Consider the following 19996-nt stretch of genomic DNA (forward strand, 5'->3'; position numbering starts at 1 on the left):
TATTTTAGAAATGTTATTAGTACTGGCATTTCTGTATTACATGAAATAAATGTTCCAACAGCAGCGTTAGGATTTTGCTCTACGGCTGCTCTCCCTAACGTAGGAGGATGAGTGTGAACTGATAAGAATATGCGATCCTCTCAGGGAGGAGGCTGCTGGTCCTGGGCCATCCACTCCCCCAAAATGAGTCTAACAAACATAAAACTAGCAAAGTACTGGTGATGGATCATATTTCAAGTGTTCCTGCTTGAAACGGAGTTAAACTGTGACCTTATTTCATTTTCAAAAGTATATTAAACAGAAGCATGGAATAAGTACATGGTACAGAACTGGGGAACTGGGAATATCTTTTTCTTCTTTTTTTAATTCCAAGTCCACATTTCCTAAGCATGGCTGTGGCTGGCTGGGGACAGGAGGTACTGTACAAACATCTGCAGCATGAGGAGAAAACACAGCTAACTCTGCCTTAGGGCCGGCCACCAGGTGCTCCTGTACCTGTCATAGACAAATCTGGCTTCCCAGCATCACTGCATGATGCTGAGGCTAAACAGTGGCCTTGTCTCACCCGTGCACAACACGGTACCTGGAGCCGAACCACTGTCCCCATGTGACACATACAGCAAGATGTCAACTCGATTCTAGCTTTTACTTCGGAAGCATTTTCTTTGTCATTGACTTTCTCCCTTGTGCTGCCCTCCATGGGAGCCCATGGAGCCACTCATTCTATGTGCTCTTCGGTTTTCAAGTGTAGAAGCTGGCAGTTTATTAACTGAAATAAACAAACCACTACCACCTCTTCTTTAAAATGAGCAAAAATCAGGGCGCCTGGGCGGCTCAGTCAGTTAAGTCTCAGGGTCCTGAAATGGAACCCCACATCAGGCTCCGCACTCAGCGTGGAGTCCACTTGTCCCTCCCCCTCTGCTCGCTCGCTCTCTCTCTGGAATAAATTAAAACAAGTCTTTAAAATGAGCAAAAATCAGCCATTCTAGAATGTTCCTTTTGTGCTCCATAGCCCTTTACACACAAGGGTTACACAGCTTTGTAATGCCTTTTTCACTGCTGCCTTTGCACTGAATACCCCACAGAGGGAACCACCACATGCTACACATGTCTCCGTCCCCAGTGACCAGGAGGCTCATGACACACATTAGGTGACCCAGAGCTGCTTACTGAAAACTAGTTAGTGAGGGCTTATTATATACACGCCACTAAGTACCCTGCCAAGTAAAGCCTTCCCATGCTTTCTCCCATCTAATTCTCATGATATTATTATAATTCTCATTTATAAATAAGGACACCAGGACTATAAGAATTAAGTAACTTGCCTAAGACAGCATAGGTAGTAGGCCACCACTGAGATCTGAACCCAGTTCTTTTTGACTACAGCATGTGCTCTGAACTATATGCTAGACTGCCTTGGCTACTACCACACTGAAACATTTGACAGGTAAAGCCATTTATTGTGATGTACACACACACACACACACACACACACACACCCATGCACGCACACAGAAATATTATTGAGCCATAGAAAAAGAATGAAATTCTGCCATTTGCAACAACATGCGTGAACCTGAAGGGCATTATGCCAAGTGAAATGAGCTAAACAGAGAAAGACAAATACTATATGGTATCACTTCTATGTGGAATCTAAAAGAAAGCCAAAGTTGCTCACTTAAGTACCACCATTCACAGACTGCAATCATGATAATCTACATTTCTAACACCAGCAACTTCTTTTTTGGTGGCAAAAAGAATTAGGGTTCATTAGAAGTATTTTATTCAGCATCCAGTCACAGAAAGGGTAGATTCAAAGTCAGAAGAACTGGCTTTTATGAAGCTAACTAAATTGCTTAAACAATTGGAAAAACTGTTTAACTTCTGTGGGCCTCTAATTCCTCACCGAGAAACAAAACAGCCTAAATAATTCATAAAGCTTATTTCAGCTCTTAACATTTTATTATTCCATGAATAGTTACTCACAAGTTGATAAAACAGAAAAGCTTTTTTTTTCCAATTTCTAAATTAGCAGGTGAAAGCAGAGTTCATTGCTAGCTTGCATGTTAAATTTCCCATGTAAACCCATTTAAAAGACTCGAACTCATTTTTATTGAGGAGTATTTTGTTTTTTCAAGGTTATCATAAAGCTTATTAAAAACACATAACTAGGTGATGGACATCGGGAGGATATGTGTTGTAATGAGCCCTGGGTACAAGACTGGTAAATCACAGACCTGTGCCCCTGAAACAAATATTACATTATATGTTAATTATATGTTAATTGAATTTAAATTTAAAAAACACACTGTGTCTAGCACTGATCATCTATTATTTGACAAACCAAATAATCTTCTAAGTTAAATAAACCTATTTATACACCTTGCTATTAGAGACCACTACTCCCCTCCAAAAACACTACAGGGAAATGTTGGTGATGAATCTGTTAAATGTTGGTGATGAATCTGTTAAACTGGCAAGGACTCACATCAAACGTATCTGTTGCACATCACTTCACTAAATACAGTAACCAAATCATCATTCGGTTTTCTGACATAACTCCAATTTACACAGAGCCCACAGAGGGGAGGTCCTAAAAACCCATGCAGAGATCCCAAGCCAGTCTGCAATCAAATTGAGCACCTCTTGCTAAGTCATGGCGGCAGGCAGGAATCCGCAGTCCCTTGGGTGGCATATCTAACATACGGTGACAGCTAGGTCAGGGACAGGTGACATCTTCACATCCATAATCGCAAATCAGAGGTGGTCTACAGAATTCAAGTGCCAACACAAGACAACTGAAGTAAGTTAGCTATCAGAAGATGGTAATTAGCAAATGATCCTTTTCTCAATGTCAGAATCAAGGGGCAGTGTGGACTGTGGCACAGGGAAGCCTCGTCTAAGGAGCCACCATTGAACTCCAGCCAATTGGTACCATCTGGGAGGACAGGTTATGCTGCCAGATATTCCAAGTTTCAAGAAAAGCTAGAAATTCATTTTAAGTATCTTGCCTTTTTTGTAGTAAAAGACATGTAACATAAAGTTTGCCATCTTTACCATTTTAGGTGTACAATTCAGTAGTGCTAACTATATTCACATTATTACACGGCAGATCTCCAGAACTTTTTCATCTTGCAAAGCTGAAGTTCTATACCTACTAAACAACGCTCCATTTCCCTTCCCTCAGGCCCCAGCCACCACCACCCTACTTTCTGCTTCTACAACTGTGACTACTTTAGATACCTTGATTTTTAAAATGTTGGCAACTAATTAAGATTTGTACCATTCTGGCTGATGACCCATTTATGACTCCTTACTGATCATTTATGATTTCTCAAAGCACTTCAAAGTTTCAAGAATGCAAAGCCAGCCAAAACATTTTGACATTAACCCCAAAGTCAAGGACAAATTTGGGGCTCAGATGTGCTCTTCTCATCCTCATCTGTACTCTGAGAAAAGACTACAGCTTTAAGATGTGCTTTACGTGAATTCTTACCATGCCTGCTTGATGCAAGAACCACATGAGGTAGTCTTCCTGAATGTCCACAAGACTGGAAATCTCAGGAATGTAAAATGTATCATACTCCACATGCTTCACTTTGATATTTACCTGATGAAGAACAAAATAAGGAAAATTAAAACCCAGACAACTGAAAAAGGGCTTTCCATGGACAACCTCAGTAGGACATTTGAGCCTACCATCTATTCACCCCTCTCCCCACTGGCTCCTCTCTATGCTCACCTTATATAACTTCTCCAGGAGCTTGAGAGCTGCTGTAATATAATTGTTAAACAGTACAGGAATTAAGAATGTCTTTCTTCCTCTCAGCAGATAAACGACTGCACCTTTATAGAGGTTTACCAGCTTCATGAAATATTTTGGGCATACCTGAGACCACCAGTTATCTTTAGGAAGAAAGAAAAGACATATTTCAACACATATCCTTGATCAAGTATTTACGTCTTCTGCCTACTAGCTAAAAACTGCTCCGGCTAGAAAATGAACATTAGTCTAAAATACAGTTTCCCAAAACTGACTTTAAAAAGAATCCATTAAAGCATTTCTGGAGAGAGCAGGAGATCCACAAGAATCCCTAGAGCTTTTTTCATAGCGCTTGACCTGATTTTTTTTTTTCCCTCCAAGACCCATTCAGAAAGCTAAGCTAAAAGTTCAATTCCAAAGGTCTGTGTGGACAAGATGCTACACCTGTTGTGGGCAGGAGCATTCAGATATCCTCATCCTTGCTGCCCCCACCTCAGCCTCCACCCACATCCTGTAGGAGGGATGCAAAGGGCCACATGGCCCTGATAACAGCGCCAGTATGGCATTCATGCCTTCCCTCAAGAGGCACCATTAGTTGAAAACTACTATTTCTGTCTCTCCCCAAACTATGCTTTCTCATAACCAGACAAGAAGGCTATAGCATTGGTTTCTACATTGTCAGAAGTAAATTCAGCCATACTGAAATACTTAAAGGATGAAATGATAGGATGTCTACGATTTTTAAACAAATATTTCAGGAAAATAAAAAGGTGGTGGTCGGGGGAATACAGAAAACCGAAAGGGCAAAATATTGATAATCATGAATCTTTGTGTGAATGGATACCTGTAGTGTTTTCTGTACTTTGGGATATTCCTTTAAATTTAAATTTCTTTAATTAGAAGTTAAAAACAAGTGTAAAACTGAACAATTCTGATCTCTTTGTGTGGCCCTACCTGGAAAAAATTAAAATTAAAAAAAAAACCAAAACCTAAACGTCAGGTAATATTCCTTCGGAGACTGCCATCTCTCTACCTCATAGTCTACTAGAACACCTGAAAAAATACGCCCCCCAAAGGGCTTTGATCTTAAAAAAGCAAAATGAAGGACTAACATATTCCTAGTGCTTTCATTATTATTTCTGTTTTTATATCTTCTGCAAAGGTGGAAGCAATATGGAAAAGCCGGGATTCCATCCTCAGGAACACAGGTCTCTTTATTCATGGGGAGACACACTCAAGTAACATCCTAGTCCACACGGAACGCAGAAGTTACTGAGTTGCAATGAACACCTAAAAAAAAATTTACCGGGGGGGGGGGAAAAAAAGGGAAAAGCCGGGTGACAGACTTTCTGCACTTGATTAATAAAAACATCTCAGGCGCTACTCCCACGAGAGACACTCTCCAATTCACTGAGGAACGGAAGGTTCTTATCTCAGCAAAGTGTCCGTGGCCTGCAAAAATCAGTGTGGACTCAACTGTCCTAAAAAAGAAAAACAGAACAAACATTTGGTAAGTCTCCACTAGGTCATTCTCTTCCTCTCCTCTTTTGGAGACCTGTGCATCACACCAAACTGTTCATTTCACTCCCACCCCCTAATTAGGTTTAGGAGAAAGACCAACAGATGGACACTAATTTTTGAGGCACTATTAACTACTAGCAAATGTAGGAGGTGAAAAAAGTAGCTTAAAGTTGGATAATCTAACCTTGTGAATATTTAAATATCAAGATTAGTCTGGCATGAATCATTTCAAGTAACCGAAATAACGGTTCAATTTGCTCATCGTGCAAATACAGCCAGTTAGAAGACAGCAGCAAAGAAAGGTAAGATTTGAGTGTTAAGCATATTAAATTGCAACAATAGATTCTCAGATCTCAGTCCACTGAGAGCCAGTGGTCACACCAATTAAATAAAAAGTGCAAAGCCACTGGTATTGGGTTTCGCAAATTCACCTAATACTTTGCTGGGGTTTGTATCCAGCCGCAGAATGGCCATGGCCAGGGGAATAGTCAACGTTATGTAATACTTGGAATCCTGGAGTAGGGGGAATTCGGGTAGTATTAAATAGATTCTCATGGCTTCGACATCTGGTGGTGAACTGGACAACTGAGGAATCAGGCAACTCTCAAAGCTGTTCAAGATCTGTACGAGAGAAAAGAATACTGAGAAACTCTAACATGCCTGAGATCTAGTCACCTTATCTCTAAATTCATAAGCTATTCGATAGACTCTCCACTCCCACTCACTCAGTATGCACTGAGGGTGCTCAGGAGATACATCAGTGGAATGAAAAGCCAAAGATCCCCACCCGTGCAGACCTTACTCTGGAAGGGCAGTTCCTCAGAAAGAGTTAAGCTCAGAAGAAAGTTAAAGGTAGGTCAAATTCCCAAAGTGAACATTTTAGAGTTAAGATTTATACAAGATTTTTGCCTTTTTATCTTACTCTTTTGTTTCTCTTGAAAGTTGAATTACTGCAGTGCAAAAATGCATTTTTAAAAATATACTGTGTAAATGTAAAGAACTTACCTGTTCTAGAATCATGGAATGTTGAGAGCTCATTAACTTCTCAAATAACACTCTCGTTGAGTTCAGGTCAATCCCAGGGATTTTGGGACTTGTTTTAAAATGTTCATCAATTCTAAACAAAAATGTCAAAAGTGTGTAATAAAAGAAAAACAAAGCAAACACTCTGACAGGAATTAGAAAAGGGAAACAAAATAGTCTGTCTCTACTGATCAGATTTAAAGTTGATCTAGCAGACAAGCTGCATAAAAATACTACACTTCAACAAAGCCCAACAGAATCAAGCTCTGGAACCCCTTCTTCAAGATGATCTTAAAATTTTCAAGTGTTTTTTTTTTTTCTTCAATTCAAAGTACAAGCAAGGATCATCATTTCAGTTTGAGGCTATCTTGAAATTTATAAGCAGAGTGTTATTTCCCTGATTTACTCTTGCATTTTTGCCTTTTACTGTAATTGTGGTACACTGACCTAGATGTAGATGCTGTGCCAAGGGGCAAAACACATCCCCGGTGCAAACTGGCCCACTCATCAACAAATGGCAGGTAGAACAAACTTCGTTTAAAGCTTTTCTTAATAATTTTTTCAAAAAATCAGATCTACAACAAATACAAAGCTAATGTCTTAGTTTACACAAGGGATACAATTACATACACCCAAGGACTAATTCACTGCTACTGTTTTTAACTTCCTAGCAACTAATCATTTTTTGTAACCTTAAATAAATCTTAGCCTTTTAGAGACTTAGAGAGTATCTCTTTTAAATTCCTACTCTTGAACATTACCACATCTATTAATTACAAAAGAACTATCTATTTGCAAAACAGGCTACTGTTTATGAGTGATGGACACATTCAAATAGTTTTAACACCATCTGACAGCAATGTTGTAATTTATAAAAATATAAGTCGAGTTTCTAACATTAAAAAAAGTCATAATTATATGTATTGAAACCTAAATGGTCAAATAAAGAGATGCTTGGGCTTTGTTTGTTGGGTCTTTTGTTGTTATTACTCTAAAAATAAATCTACCCCAAACACAGAAATTAATTCTGGTGTCCTTTATGTAACCTTCCATATGCAGAGATATTTACTGCCATACTGTTAAGAAAAAACAATATTTCATCTAAATGTATTTATGCTTTGTAAAAGTGGTCTTCACTTTAATTGGTTTCCTGTGAGGCATTCTGCATAAGCTACATAAGCAGGAGTCCTGAAATAGCACAGTTGTCAGTTAAAAAAAAAAAAAAGGCTTTACCCATTTATCTCTATGGAATTTATGAAACTAAAGATGAATAACCTAACAAATCTGGCCAAGGGCCATCCCAAAACTTCATAAAAACCTATCCTTCTAGAACAAGGTTTCTCAGCCTTGGTGCTATTGACTTTTGGGGCCAAATAATTCTTTCTTGGGTGGATAGGACTGTGAGGTGCTTGGCAGCATCCTTGGTCTTTACCCACTAGATGTCAGTAGTATACCCCCCCCGCATTGGAACAACCAAAAAATGTCACCAGACATTGCCAAATACCCTCGGAAGATAAATCAGCGTGGTTGAAAACCACTGTCCTAAAAGACCAACATCAGCACAATACAGAACAGTTTTCCCTGGAGGAAAATGCTAAATATTAAATCTGAAATAAACTGGATGAGCTCATCTCAGCTGCCCTAATAATACAAGTAAATGGCTTGGCAATCTCTAGCTGTAACTGAAGAGTTTCTGAAGTGACCTCTTGCAACCCAGTCAGGGACATACATTTTTGGTGGGGGAGGGAGTGGGATTCACACACTGAACCAAATTCTAAATCTTCTTGGGATTTCATTCACCTGGTCACTGGCAAAAAAGGACTGAGAAATGATCAGGACTTGGGATCACCGAAGATCAAAACCCATGACAAGAACCTTCTGCTGCATGAGGTTCCTGAGGGGGACAGATGCAGAAGTGACAAGGCCAAGCAAAGAAACACTATTTCCTACCTGGAAAGTCAGCCCAAATGTAATTTCCTGGTGAGCTGAGCTAGACCTAAGGCCAAGGAGCTCCCAAAGCTTCCTTGGAACATCCCCCTAAGCTCACTCTTTTTGAGAAAAGAAAAACCTTTGGGCAGCAATCCAATGAAACTGAGATTACTTAAAGAACTAAGAATTTAAAACAAATAGGGTATACATGTTGGGGGTACCATTTTAGAACACCCTAAGAAATCCTGCTATTGATTACATCAACTCTCTCTGAGATAGTCTCACTCTTTGCCCATCAGGCATGAATCAGCGTTGCCCTTCCTGACATCCTCTCGCTCATCATTAGGCATTCCAATTTGTGCACAAATCATCAGCTTATCCACTAAACAAAAGCCAACCACCCTCAAAGAGAACAGGAGTCTCTCACGGCCTTTGCTGAGTAAGTATCTGAATCACATGTGGGTATTTTTTTAAGATTCTAAATCACTTACTTTTTTTCAAGAAAACTTCCATTCCAACAGGCTGCGGAAGATAAGATCTGAACAACACCACTGCTCAGAAAGAAAAAGGTAGGTAAGCCTTTAATAATTACAAAGAAATGGTTATTCAAGCCCAACAACAGGTTAGTCATCTATCCCAGGATTTCATTAACAGCAGCTTTCTTACCCAGATGAATCCTTGGAAAATGTACATTTGCTGTGGAGAAACATTGTGTCTCAAAATGGACAAGTACTTAAATTTTCCACAAGTCGTGTTAAAATCAAAAGTACCAAAGCTACTGAAAGAACGACTCTTGCACTTGATAATGATCTTGAACATTCTTCTACCATCAACCATCTAAGATATTCCCCGGCTCATCTCCAAACATATAATCACAAAAGAAAAGCTGAGCTCTTATCTCCCAAACACAGAATTTGTCTTTGCAAAATAATAAATGAACAACAATTTCCTTTTATTGTGTTTCTTATCTGAGAAAGAAACTGAAAATAAGTGAAATGAGTGTTTATTCCTATTACCTAGATAACAGAGGTTCTGGGAAAACAGCTACTTTCTGAGGACCCAGAAAGAAACTGTGTGTGAAGAGGCCTGGACCCTCTCAGTTAGTATATGGAAAAGGGAAGGAATACAACAAAAACATGGTTAAGAAGGGGGTTGCAATAACTTCCGGTAATGATAGAATCTGGGTCAAGAAAGTTCTCTAGAGATCATTTTTCCCACCCCCTCATTTTATAAATAAGAAAACAAGAATGAGTAAACTGTCAAGGCCCCAGCAAAAGGGAAGCCACCGGGCGCCTGGGTGGCTCAGTCACTAAGCCTCTGCCTCAGCTCAGGTCATCATCCCAGGGTCCTGGGATCGAGCCCCACATCAGGCTCCCTGCTTGCCAGGAAGCCTGCTTCTCCCTCTCCCACTCCCCCTGCTTGTGTTCCTGCTCTCACTATCTCTCTCTCTGTCAAATAAATAAATAAAATCTTTAAAAAAAAAAAAAGAAGGGGAAGCCACCCGCCCCTCCCTCAGTGAGTTTAGTCCCCTTCCCTTACCCGTACAACCTCCCAGCCTGAATTCCCCGTCAGAGCCACCTAAGGTTAGAGAAACTCTGAGGACATGAGCTGCTTGAGGGCATTCCCAATGATCCCCTGGTGCACCCCAAAGTTTAGGGCCCTGGTCATTTGCCCTACTATAATCTATGTCATAAAGCAAGATGTATTATACGCATTTAGTGTATACCACTGAGTACACAGAGTGTGATTCATTCATTCCCAAATATTAGATTCTGCAGAAAAATGGAAATGCTAAGGAAGTCAATGAAAATGCATAAAAATGTGAGGGACAAATTCTCCTTAAAATAAACTTGATAAAAGGCCTCAATCCTTTTTACTTTATTTTCTCAACCTGACATTAAATTACCATCTCAGCTAATCATTTTCAATGTGAAAATGCTAGAAATTATTCAAGATGAGGTAAGATAACAGCTGTCTTACTTTTGGGATGCTCTGGGATATGCATATGAAGAAACTCCAGGGGGTAAACAACCATAACACTGAGCTTTTTTTTTAGCAGAAAGGCCAACTCATACCTTCATCGGTGAGGATTTTTAAGATCTGAACAAGGTAAGTTTAAGGGACACACTCTGAGAGAATGGGGGGAACATTATGTTATCAGGGGCTAAGGACACCAAATCCTCAAGAAATATGTGGCAAAAAAAATGATTCCCTAAAATAAAAAACTCCACATATATTTACCACCTCATATGGAAGTAAGGAAAATTACTAAACTAGACATTCCAATGTACTCTGGAAAAAATAAAATGAAAACAAGCAGCCACATACTTGATTGTATTTGCATTGTTGTGTTCTGAGAGTTTTTGTCTCCAAACCGCTATGGTTTCATCATTTATTAAACTGGTGTAATGTGCTTGGTTCATTGTCCTGAAGTCAACAGCAGGGGAAGAATTCTGTAAAAAAGAGAAATTATGTAGGATGGATCTTTTCTCTTTCTGCTGACATAGTCTCCATTTTGGGTTTCACAGGAGCTGGGGGGCACTGCCCACATCCCCCTCTTGACTCCCTCAGCTGCTGAGAGTGTCAGCTCCTGACAGCTCCCAGCTGGGCTGCTCTCCAGAACCGGGGCTACTGGTTTAGCCCTTCAACATCTGGCAGCAAGGAGAGGGAGAGTACAAAGGCCCCTTGCCTCCACTCAGGACTGGTGAAGAGCCATCCCAACTTCAGAGCTCCCAAGGAGACTGGCTGAGGCCTCTGTTACACTGACCTGCAGTTTCTCCCTCTGCCCAATCCTGCCTCCTTCATCCCTAAATAGATGCCCTTTCTAGAGCACACTACCCCTAAAAACTTTCTCAACATAAATCTCAGTTTCAGAGACTGTTCACCAGAGAAACAACCCGAATATGGCTTTTCCACACTTCTTTCCCCTCTGCTTTGAATCACTGTAACATCAAGGTTTTTAAGGTATTAATTGTTTGCCATAACTATTCACCAAACTCCGACAAAATATATTATTAGGGGTGCCTCAGTGGCTCAGTCATTAAGTGTCTGCCTTTGGCTCAGGTCATGATCCCAGGGTCCTGGCATCAAGCCCCGCAGCAGGCGCCCTGCTCCGTGGGAAGCCTGCTTCTCCTTCTCCCACTCCCCCTGCTTGTGTTCCCTCTCTCGCTGTGTCTCTGTCAAGTTCAGTTATAATGTATAGTGCAAACAATCTATGAAAACTTAATGCCTCTTAATTTCTTGTTCCAAGTATATAGGTATACATTTATAAGAAAGGTGGCAGAAAGGACATGTCAATAATGGCCTTGAAAATTGCCAGTGCTGCACAGCATTATACATCCTTTATTCAGAGAGATCTAAAAAAAAATATAAGCACTTTCACTTTCTAAAATGTATCTTATTCACTGATATTTCCCAAATCCTGTTCTTGATCTAGAACTAAGAAAGTTGAAAGTGCCTTATACCCCCATAACTGTCACTAGAAAAGAGAGAAAAATTACATTAAACCATTCATCCATCAATTCATAAAATGATCGTTTTTTTTCTTCCTTTGTATCGACACAAAGAGAGACAACTTCCAAAGTAAATTTTCTTGGTTACTTCCCCATAGTTGTGAGTTAAGATATCATAATAATGGGAAAGGAAGAGGGCATGTAACAAATAACAAATCGGAGATGTTTGCCAATGTTTTTGATTATCTGGGTCTTGATCATTACTTTACGAAAATGGCCATGGACATCTATGAAAGAACAAAAGTCATCTTGAATGACACAGAGGAAAATCACAAGACAAAATGGACACTTGAGAACATACAAGCAAGATTGCCTCTTCACCCTGGCCTTAAAACCACTGTTATCTACATTTTAATTACTCTCCCCATTCACAGGGGTAGCTGAACAGACTAACACATACAATAAAATAAAAACATGGAACTATTTTCTCATTCTTCATCGTATGTCCAATAAACTACAGGTGACCTGAATGAAGTATAATCTCAGAATCACTTAAGGACCCAAGAAAAGGTTATCAATTTTCTATGCCTTCTAATTATATACAGGCCAAAAAAATTTTTTTTGATCTAGGGTCAGTGTTTCCCAACTTTGGATCACCAGAGTTTTCAAAAATCTCGATGGCTAAGTCACACTCTAGACCAATTAAATCAGAATCTCTAGAGACATCAGTGTTTTTTTTTAAAAGCCCCTAGGTGATCTCAAAGGGCAACCAAGGTTGAGAATAACTGTTGAGAAAAAGAGAATTATGTCACCTAGCAGGTTTGCAGGCACGTGAGCGCAAACACACACACACACACACACACACACACACACACACAAGCTCACCTAACATCCCAACCACATTCCCTCTTCAATCCTACCCAGCAAACAACATGAAAGGAGGAGGAGAGGCTATGCTTTGCACTCACTGAATTGCCAAGACGTGGAGTCCAGTGTAGCAAAGCAGTATCTGTACATAACTCCTCCCCTCCCCTCTTCTACCTCAGACCTGGCATTAAGTGAATGAGTCGCATTTATAAAAATGGAGCCTGTCACAATACAGATGCTTTCTGTTAGGTCGTTAAGTGATTCTTCAAGTGTTATGGTAACGGGGTAAACACATGATTTGATCAGTCTCTGTGTCTAAACAAATATCTCTGCTTAACAGTGTAAGTAAATGTGTACAGGCTTCACTTTTAAAAAGAAAGAGCAATACCTTCCTAAGTGATAGTCTATTTTTCTTTTTCTTTTTTATCTTACATTTTTAATGCATACCACTCTTACCAGTTGTTTAACCTTTAACTGCCCTATTTCTCTAATATGACATTATTTTTTTTTTAAGATTTTATTTATTTATTTGAGAGAGAGATGAGATAGAGAGAGCATGAGAGGGGGGAGGGTCAGAGGGAGAAGCAGACTCCCTGCCGAGCAGGGAGCCCGACGTGGGACTCGATCCCGGGATTCCAGGATCATGACCTGAGCCGAAGGCAGTCGCTTAACCAACTGAGCCACCCAGGCGCCCCTAATATGACATTATTTTATATCCTTTTCATCAATGTTTTCTTTTCCAGTCCCAACAGTGCTAATTACAATAATTTTAAATCCCATCACTTAGACCAGATACCATATTGGCTTTCATAGGAAAATTAAAATTGGATAATATTATTCAAGTCAATTTCTTAGGGAAATGAATACTTCAAACTCTACTTATGGACAAAGTTACCATCCTGCAGAGATTCAGTGCTTTTCATGTTTCATTTCACTGGCATTTTGAAGAAACGAAAAATAATCTTGGTCTTCCTCAAGATTTCTCTGTGAAGCACTGAAGCTGGGCCTAAAATAGGTCTAAAGCAGCAGTTCCAAATCACCCCAGATGGCAGCACTAAACAGAACTTTCTCCAGGCTCCTGACCTGGAAAATATCTAGTTGTCAGTTTCCACTGTCCAACCTGCAGCCTCGGGCTCCAGCACAACCTCTTCTACCAAATCACGGAATTATACTGACTAGAAGGCAAGAACATTGTGTATTTAAAGATGGCAGAGTATCAGATGAATGGGGAGAATTTCCAGGACTCAAAGGGGCCCCTTGTCTCCACAGTTCCTATTTTCTTCCCAACCAATTCTGATTCCTCTATCATCACAAACAGCCTTTCCCTGCTCTTCCAGAGAGGATAAAGATCTATGCGCCACATATGGTTGGTCCTTCCTACATGCTGGTTGAGTAAAAATGGGTGGGCGGAGGGGAGGGGAGGGGAGAGGAAGCACAAAAGCCAGGTAGGGAGTGGAGGGCAGAAAACAAATCTGTGTCCCAGGTTTCAGAATGATTTCCCTTGTCCAGGAGGAGGGGAGGGATTACAGCTCTGTCACAGATTACCTGGACCACAGGCTCCTCTACCTTTAACCCTGAAAGATACCGGAACGTCATTCTTTCTGACTTACCCACTACAGTGACACCGGAGACAATGTGAAATTTTAGTGTGGTGCTATGAGCAGATGATAAATAATAAAGGATATCTGAAAACTGCATCATCTCTTTTATATTTACTATATACTCAATCACATCAAACAAACCCACTAAGTTCTCAAGTACCTAGTATTTGTTGCTACCTAATGGGGAAGAAAGGGAAAGTCAAATAATGCCAAACTAAGTGCAAATTCTCTAGGCCTCCTTAAGTATCTTTTGGAACAAATGTAGACATAAACAAATAATTTTAAATTATAAATTAGAACTATGATTAAAATACCAGGGAAGTTATTGGCACTTCAAGAAAGCAAAATGGAGAGAACGTCTTCCAGGTCCAGTTGGCTTACCTTAATAAGATAAAATTGGTAGAAACAGAGTAATATTGCTCTCATGTAATTATTTATTAAAATAAATACTGGTTCACCATTATTCCACCCCCAAAATAATAGTCGGAAGAATTTTTTACCTCATATTTGGAGCAAAGTACAAAAGTTTGGTCTCCTCCAGAGAAGATCTGCTTAACAATATGATATTTAAAGCGATCTGTCAAAAAAATTTTCAAGAGCGTATTTTTCAGTAATTAAACTTTTTTCTTGATCCCCTTTTCTAATATTCCAAAATATGACTCAGACTGGTTTCCTATCCATTTCACTTATGTCAGAGAAGAAACCTTCTCCCCTCGCTCTCTGCCCCAAAACTGTTTCTACTTCAATTAAAAATAAATGGATACAAAATGGTATCCCTCCCTCCAACTCTACCCCCATCCGTTCCCCAACTGCAAGCTAATCCTGACGTTGTTTCAATTCTTCATTCTAATCTTTCCAGCCACTAATGTGAAATTTAAAAGTCACTAATATCAACAGTGACATGCCTAAGAAATAATTGAACATCTGAGTGTGGTGTTCTTTAGCCCCTTCAGGATGAAGCTTATCATAGAAGGACCTCCATTTCCTACACCCTGCTTTATCTTCCGTCACGCTGATTCCACGGTGACCCTCCGATACCACCACATTGTTTTCATTCCTAATACACCGCACTCTCCCCTATCTCTGTATCTTTTCCTTCCACCACCCCCCCTGCACACTGTGCTTTCCACATTGGTGCCCTCCTAGAGCACAGTTGCCACGGTGCTCCTGCAAATTGTGTGATTCTGTGGTACTCACCACTGCCCACTCCCTCACAGTCCTCTACCTGGCTAACTCCAAATCAGCCTTTAAGACACAGCTCAAACTTCCTCTAATCGGAATACTCCTTGATGCCTTCCTCTGTGCTCCCACATTCCCATGAAGGGTCCTAAAACCACAGCATTTACATAATGAATTGAAATTTACCTATTTACGTTATAAAATCATTTTGGCAAACATCCAAACACAAATTTATGATCACACAAGTTAGGTTCTAATTAAACTTCAAAAATTTATGATTTCAAATTAACCTATACAACACTTGAGTTTATGAAATTGCTTTATTTCTTCAACACATGCATTCCTGGCATGTCTACAATGCCTTGGTGTGAAAGAAATTCACAAATGACAGAGAAGAGGACACCTAGCCATTCTTTCACTTTTGGGAACATCATCCAAACCAAATCTTCTTTATTTTATATTTCAAGTTCCACTGCATTTTTAGAGGCTCATATATTCTTTCCATAAATCTTTCTTGACTGAGAAGTCTGTGCCAGGCCTTGTGCTGTATGCCAGATTTACAAAGAAGACTCAGTCCCTGCACTTAAGTTTATTATGATCCAGTAGGTAACTTATGGTAGTTATTGCTTAAAAAAATCCCAATCAAGCCATAAGTCACTTTATAGTCTTCAAAATCAAGTTATTATTAAATCACACTTTTTTGGGGCACGTGGGTGGCTCAGTCATTAAGTGTCTGCCTGCGGCTCAGGTCATGATCCCAGGGTCCTGGGATCCAGCCCCACATCGGGCTCCCCGCTCAGTGGGAAGCCTGCTTCTCCCTCTCCCACGCCCCCTGCTTGTGTTCCCTCTCTCGCTGTGTCTCTCTCTGTCAAATGAATAAATAAAATCTTAAAATAAATAAATAAATAAATAAATAAATAAATAAATAAATAACTTCTTTTTAATGACTCTCCAAGCTTCTTGTCAGACACTGGATTTATTATTTCAAGTCATTCATACTGAGTGACTGCCTTATCTTGATTTCCAATGAAATGGACAATGTGCTATTTAACTATTTTTAAGAGAAGAAAACAATGGCATAAAAAGAAATCAAGTCATGTTATGACCAGAATAGCAAAAGCAAAAGGAAAGTAACAGCATAAGCATTAAGCGCATAGGTTCTAGAATGAGGCAGAGCTGGGTTTAATTCCTGCCCCCAGAATCTATGTGGTGTTGGATGAGTTACTTAACCTCCTTACGCCTCAACTTCCTCATCGCCAACATGAAATAATAACCACTAATTCTTAAGGTTGTTTTCAGTGCTTAGCATAAGTAATGGAGCTTGGTTAAGTATTCAATAAACATTAACTTTCTTTATCAGCAATAATAATAAATAAAATTTATACACCACTACCAAGGTCCTTAGGGCCAAAATAACATTTTTTTTGCTTAATCTCAATTGAGATCTCTAGGATCTCAATTATAGAACCTCATGAATAGTAACTACTCAAATAATTGTTGATTGATGTTAAAAGATCTCATATTCATTTCCTCCAAAAGACTCCAAGGTAAAATATAGATATATGTTCTATAAACAATTTTTTGTTATCATTTAAAATACCATTACATTCCACTGAAAATCACTCTTACCGGCTCTGGCTGAAAGCTGGCCACTATGAGCGGCCCAGTAACCTTTCACAGGGGATGGGCATTTAACGTTACAAGTGTGTCCCGTTCCTAATTGACCTCTTGCTCCACAACCAAATGCATAGATGAGTCCAGAAGAAGGCACGAAGGCTAGGGTGTGTTGTCTGGGGAAAAATAAATTCACTTATCAGCATAGTTTCTACCACTAGGGTACATTCAGACTGACTTTTAACCCCCACACGTGAGCACAGCAATGCCTACAGGTGCCCCCCAGAAATCCCACCCTACACTGACTTGTGACTGTTTTTGCAGTGGCTGGCTCTCTGTAATCTCTGAGACTCTAGGCAATGAGGAAGGTGGCAAGATAAGAAAAAGGCTGAATGGCCTGCTGCATTAGGCCTTTGAGATGACAGGGAAGAAGCAGGGTAGACCAGGCAAAAGTTCCAAAAAGTTCTTTGAGGCTCTCTCACTTTCCTTTCTTCATGTCTTCCTCCCTCCTAGTCTTTATTCCAAAAGAAGTCTCATGTCCCCATCTTGCTACACTCATCTAAAACCCATCCTTGCCACACTTTACTCAGATCAAACTTTCTCCAAACTTTCACTGTAGCTGTGTACACAGTTAAGATCTCTTAAAATGCTGGTGGTTAGAGGGGCGCCCTGGTGGCTCAGGCGGTTAAGCGTCTGCCTTCAGCTTAGGTCATGATCCCAGGGGTCCTGGGATTGAGCCCTACGTCAGGCTCCGTGCTCAGTGGGAAGTCTGCTTCTCCCTCTGCCTCTCCGCCTGCTCATTCTCTCCCTTTTTAGATAAATAAAATCTTAAAAAAAAAAAATGTTAGTGATTAGGTCTAACCACATGCTCTGTCATTACAAAGACAAGATTCATTTCAAGGTCTTAACAGACACTAGGAAGCTCTTCAGGGCACTCACCTGCCACAAGCAATCTGCGTTACTTCACTGCCCATCAGCTCCAGAACTCTTCTTGGATTAACCTCATCATTCATGGAATCATGTCCAAGTTGCCCACAGGAACCCGCACCAAAGGTAAACACACCTCCACTCTAACAAGGGACAAACAAGACATGACTGCATTGTATCTCTCAGTTTGAGTATATTCCTCAAAAAGCCTCTGTATACAAGATTCATATCACAACAGTCTGTACAAGAACACAACACTCACTTGATCCTTCACCAAAATGCCTCTTTTGGAATGTTAAGTAGAAAAATAATAATAAAAAAAAAAAGAAATTAAGACTACATCTTTATGGAACAAAGACAGCACTGCTCAAGGGACCATGTGCCATCTGTAAATTTTGAAAGTTGTTTAGAAGTACAATGATGATGGGGGGCGGAGCAAGATGGCGGAGGAGTAGGAGACCTGGATTTCGTCTCCTCTCAGGAATTCAGCTGGATAGGGATCAAACCATTCTGAACACCTACAAACCCAACAGGAGATTGAAGAAAAGAATAGCAACAACTCTCTGAACAGAAAAGCGACCACTTTCTGGAAGGTAGGACATGCGGAGAAGTGAATCCGAGGCGATATTCGGGAGGATAGACGGCGGGGGAGGGGCCTCTGTCGGCCGCTTCTGGCAAGTGATAGAACCACGGAGCACAAAATCCGAACTTTTAGAAGTCGGCTCCGCTGAGGGACATCACTCCGGTGGCTAAGCGGGGGGTGGAACCCTCGTGGGACGGTGTGGTCTCAGGACCCTCGGGGTCACAGAAAGACCGGGGGTGCCTGAGTGTGGCAGAGCTCCCAGGGATCGGAGCGGGGAAGCCGGCTGCAGAGACGGAGCCGAGGCGCGGGCTCCCAGCTCGGGGTTGCAATAAACGGTGATCTGCGGCACAGTCAGGCCACTGCTCCTCCAGCAGGGACCCAACAAGTGGCAGATTCGGGGAGACTCCCCTTCCTCCCCCGGGAGGAGTGGCGTGGGAGCGCACCGCAGGGATCTGCTGGGTTTGGAGACTCCACACGGGGTCGGGTGCCAGAGATAGAAACGCGCGGTCACAGTCCGGGTGAGCACGGAGTGCGGCGGGAGACCAGGGAGACGGGAGTGACTGGCGGCTTTTCTCTGGAGGCTCACTGAGGAGCGGGGCCCCAAATTCTCGGCTCCTTGGGGCAGAGATTGGGAGGCCGCCATTTTCACTCTCCGCCTCCAAAGCTGTATGGAAAGCTTGCAGGGAACACAAACTCCGGAGAGCAAACCCGAGCAGATTACTTAGCCCGGACCAGCAAGGGCGAGGCAATTCTGCCTCCGGCAAAGACTTTTAGAAACCACGGCAACAGGCCCCGCCCCCAGAAGATCAGCGAGAACAGCCAGCCAAGACCAAGTTTACCAATCAATGAGAAGGGCAGAACTCCAGCGCTAGGGGAATACTGCACACAGAATTCATGGCTTTTTTACCATGATTCTTCAGTCTTTCAAGGTTAATTTTTTTTTTTAACTGTCTTTTTTTCTTTTTTTTTTTTTTGAATTTTTCTTTTTCCCTTTTTCAACCAACTTCTTATCAATCCCTTTTTTAAAAAACATTTTTATTTTTCATTTTTAGAGTCAGTTTCTCCACACATCCTACTTTCCAGAAAGTGGTCGCTTTTCTGTTCAGAGTTGTTGCTATTCTTTTCTTCACGTTTTATGGCAATCCCTTCATAGTAGTTACCCGTATTTTTGGTATATATATATAAGCTGTTCTCTCTTTAAAATTTTGAGAGAGTTTCTTCTAACAGATCAAAATATACCCTAAATCTCTAGTGTATGGTTTTTTCTACTCCCCTGCCTGATCACATTCTCTCCCTTTTTTTCTTTTTTTTTAAAATCCTCTTCTTTCTTTTTTCAAACTTATCAATTCCCTGTATAAAATTTTTTATAATTTCCATCTTTATAGTCATATTCCATCCCTTCATCATATCAACCCTTATTTTTGTACATATATAAGTTTCTCTTTCTTTAAAATTTTGGGAGGCACTTTCTTCTACCAGACCAAAATACACCCAAAATCTAGTGTGTGGCACTGATCTATATACCAGCCTGATCATA

General features: G+C 40.6%; 1 protein-coding gene across 3 annotated transcripts in view; it reads right to left on the minus strand.

The window, feature by feature from the left end:
• The window catches only part of HERC3 (HECT and RLD domain containing E3 ubiquitin protein ligase 3), a 110990-nt gene that overhangs the window by 39933 nt on the left and 51061 nt on the right, over positions 1 to 19996 (minus strand). For all 3 annotated transcript variants that reach the window (XM_081812156.1, XM_081812155.1, XM_081812157.1), the window contains exons 6-14: positions 17889 to 18019; positions 16965 to 17125; positions 14657 to 14733; positions 10565 to 10689; positions 8728 to 8787; positions 6290 to 6401; positions 5716 to 5905; positions 3743 to 3906; positions 3497 to 3610 (exon numbers count right to left, since the gene is read on the minus strand). In XM_081812156.1, the coding sequence (XP_081668282.1) occupies positions 3497 to 3610; positions 3743 to 3906; positions 5716 to 5905; positions 6290 to 6401; positions 8728 to 8787; positions 10565 to 10689; positions 14657 to 14733; positions 16965 to 17125; positions 17889 to 18019 (1134 nt within the window). The remainder of the gene's footprint in view (positions 1 to 3496; positions 3611 to 3742; positions 3907 to 5715; positions 5906 to 6289; positions 6402 to 8727; positions 8788 to 10564; positions 10690 to 14656; positions 14734 to 16964; positions 17126 to 17888; positions 18020 to 19996) is intronic.

The sequence above is a fragment of the Leptonychotes weddellii genome, chromosome 2 (genome assembly GCF_054177405.1).
Source record: "Leptonychotes weddellii isolate Sample4059 chromosome 2, ASM5417740v2, whole genome shotgun sequence".
NCBI classification, from domain to species: domain Eukaryota; kingdom Metazoa; phylum Chordata; class Mammalia; order Carnivora; family Phocidae; genus Leptonychotes; species Leptonychotes weddellii.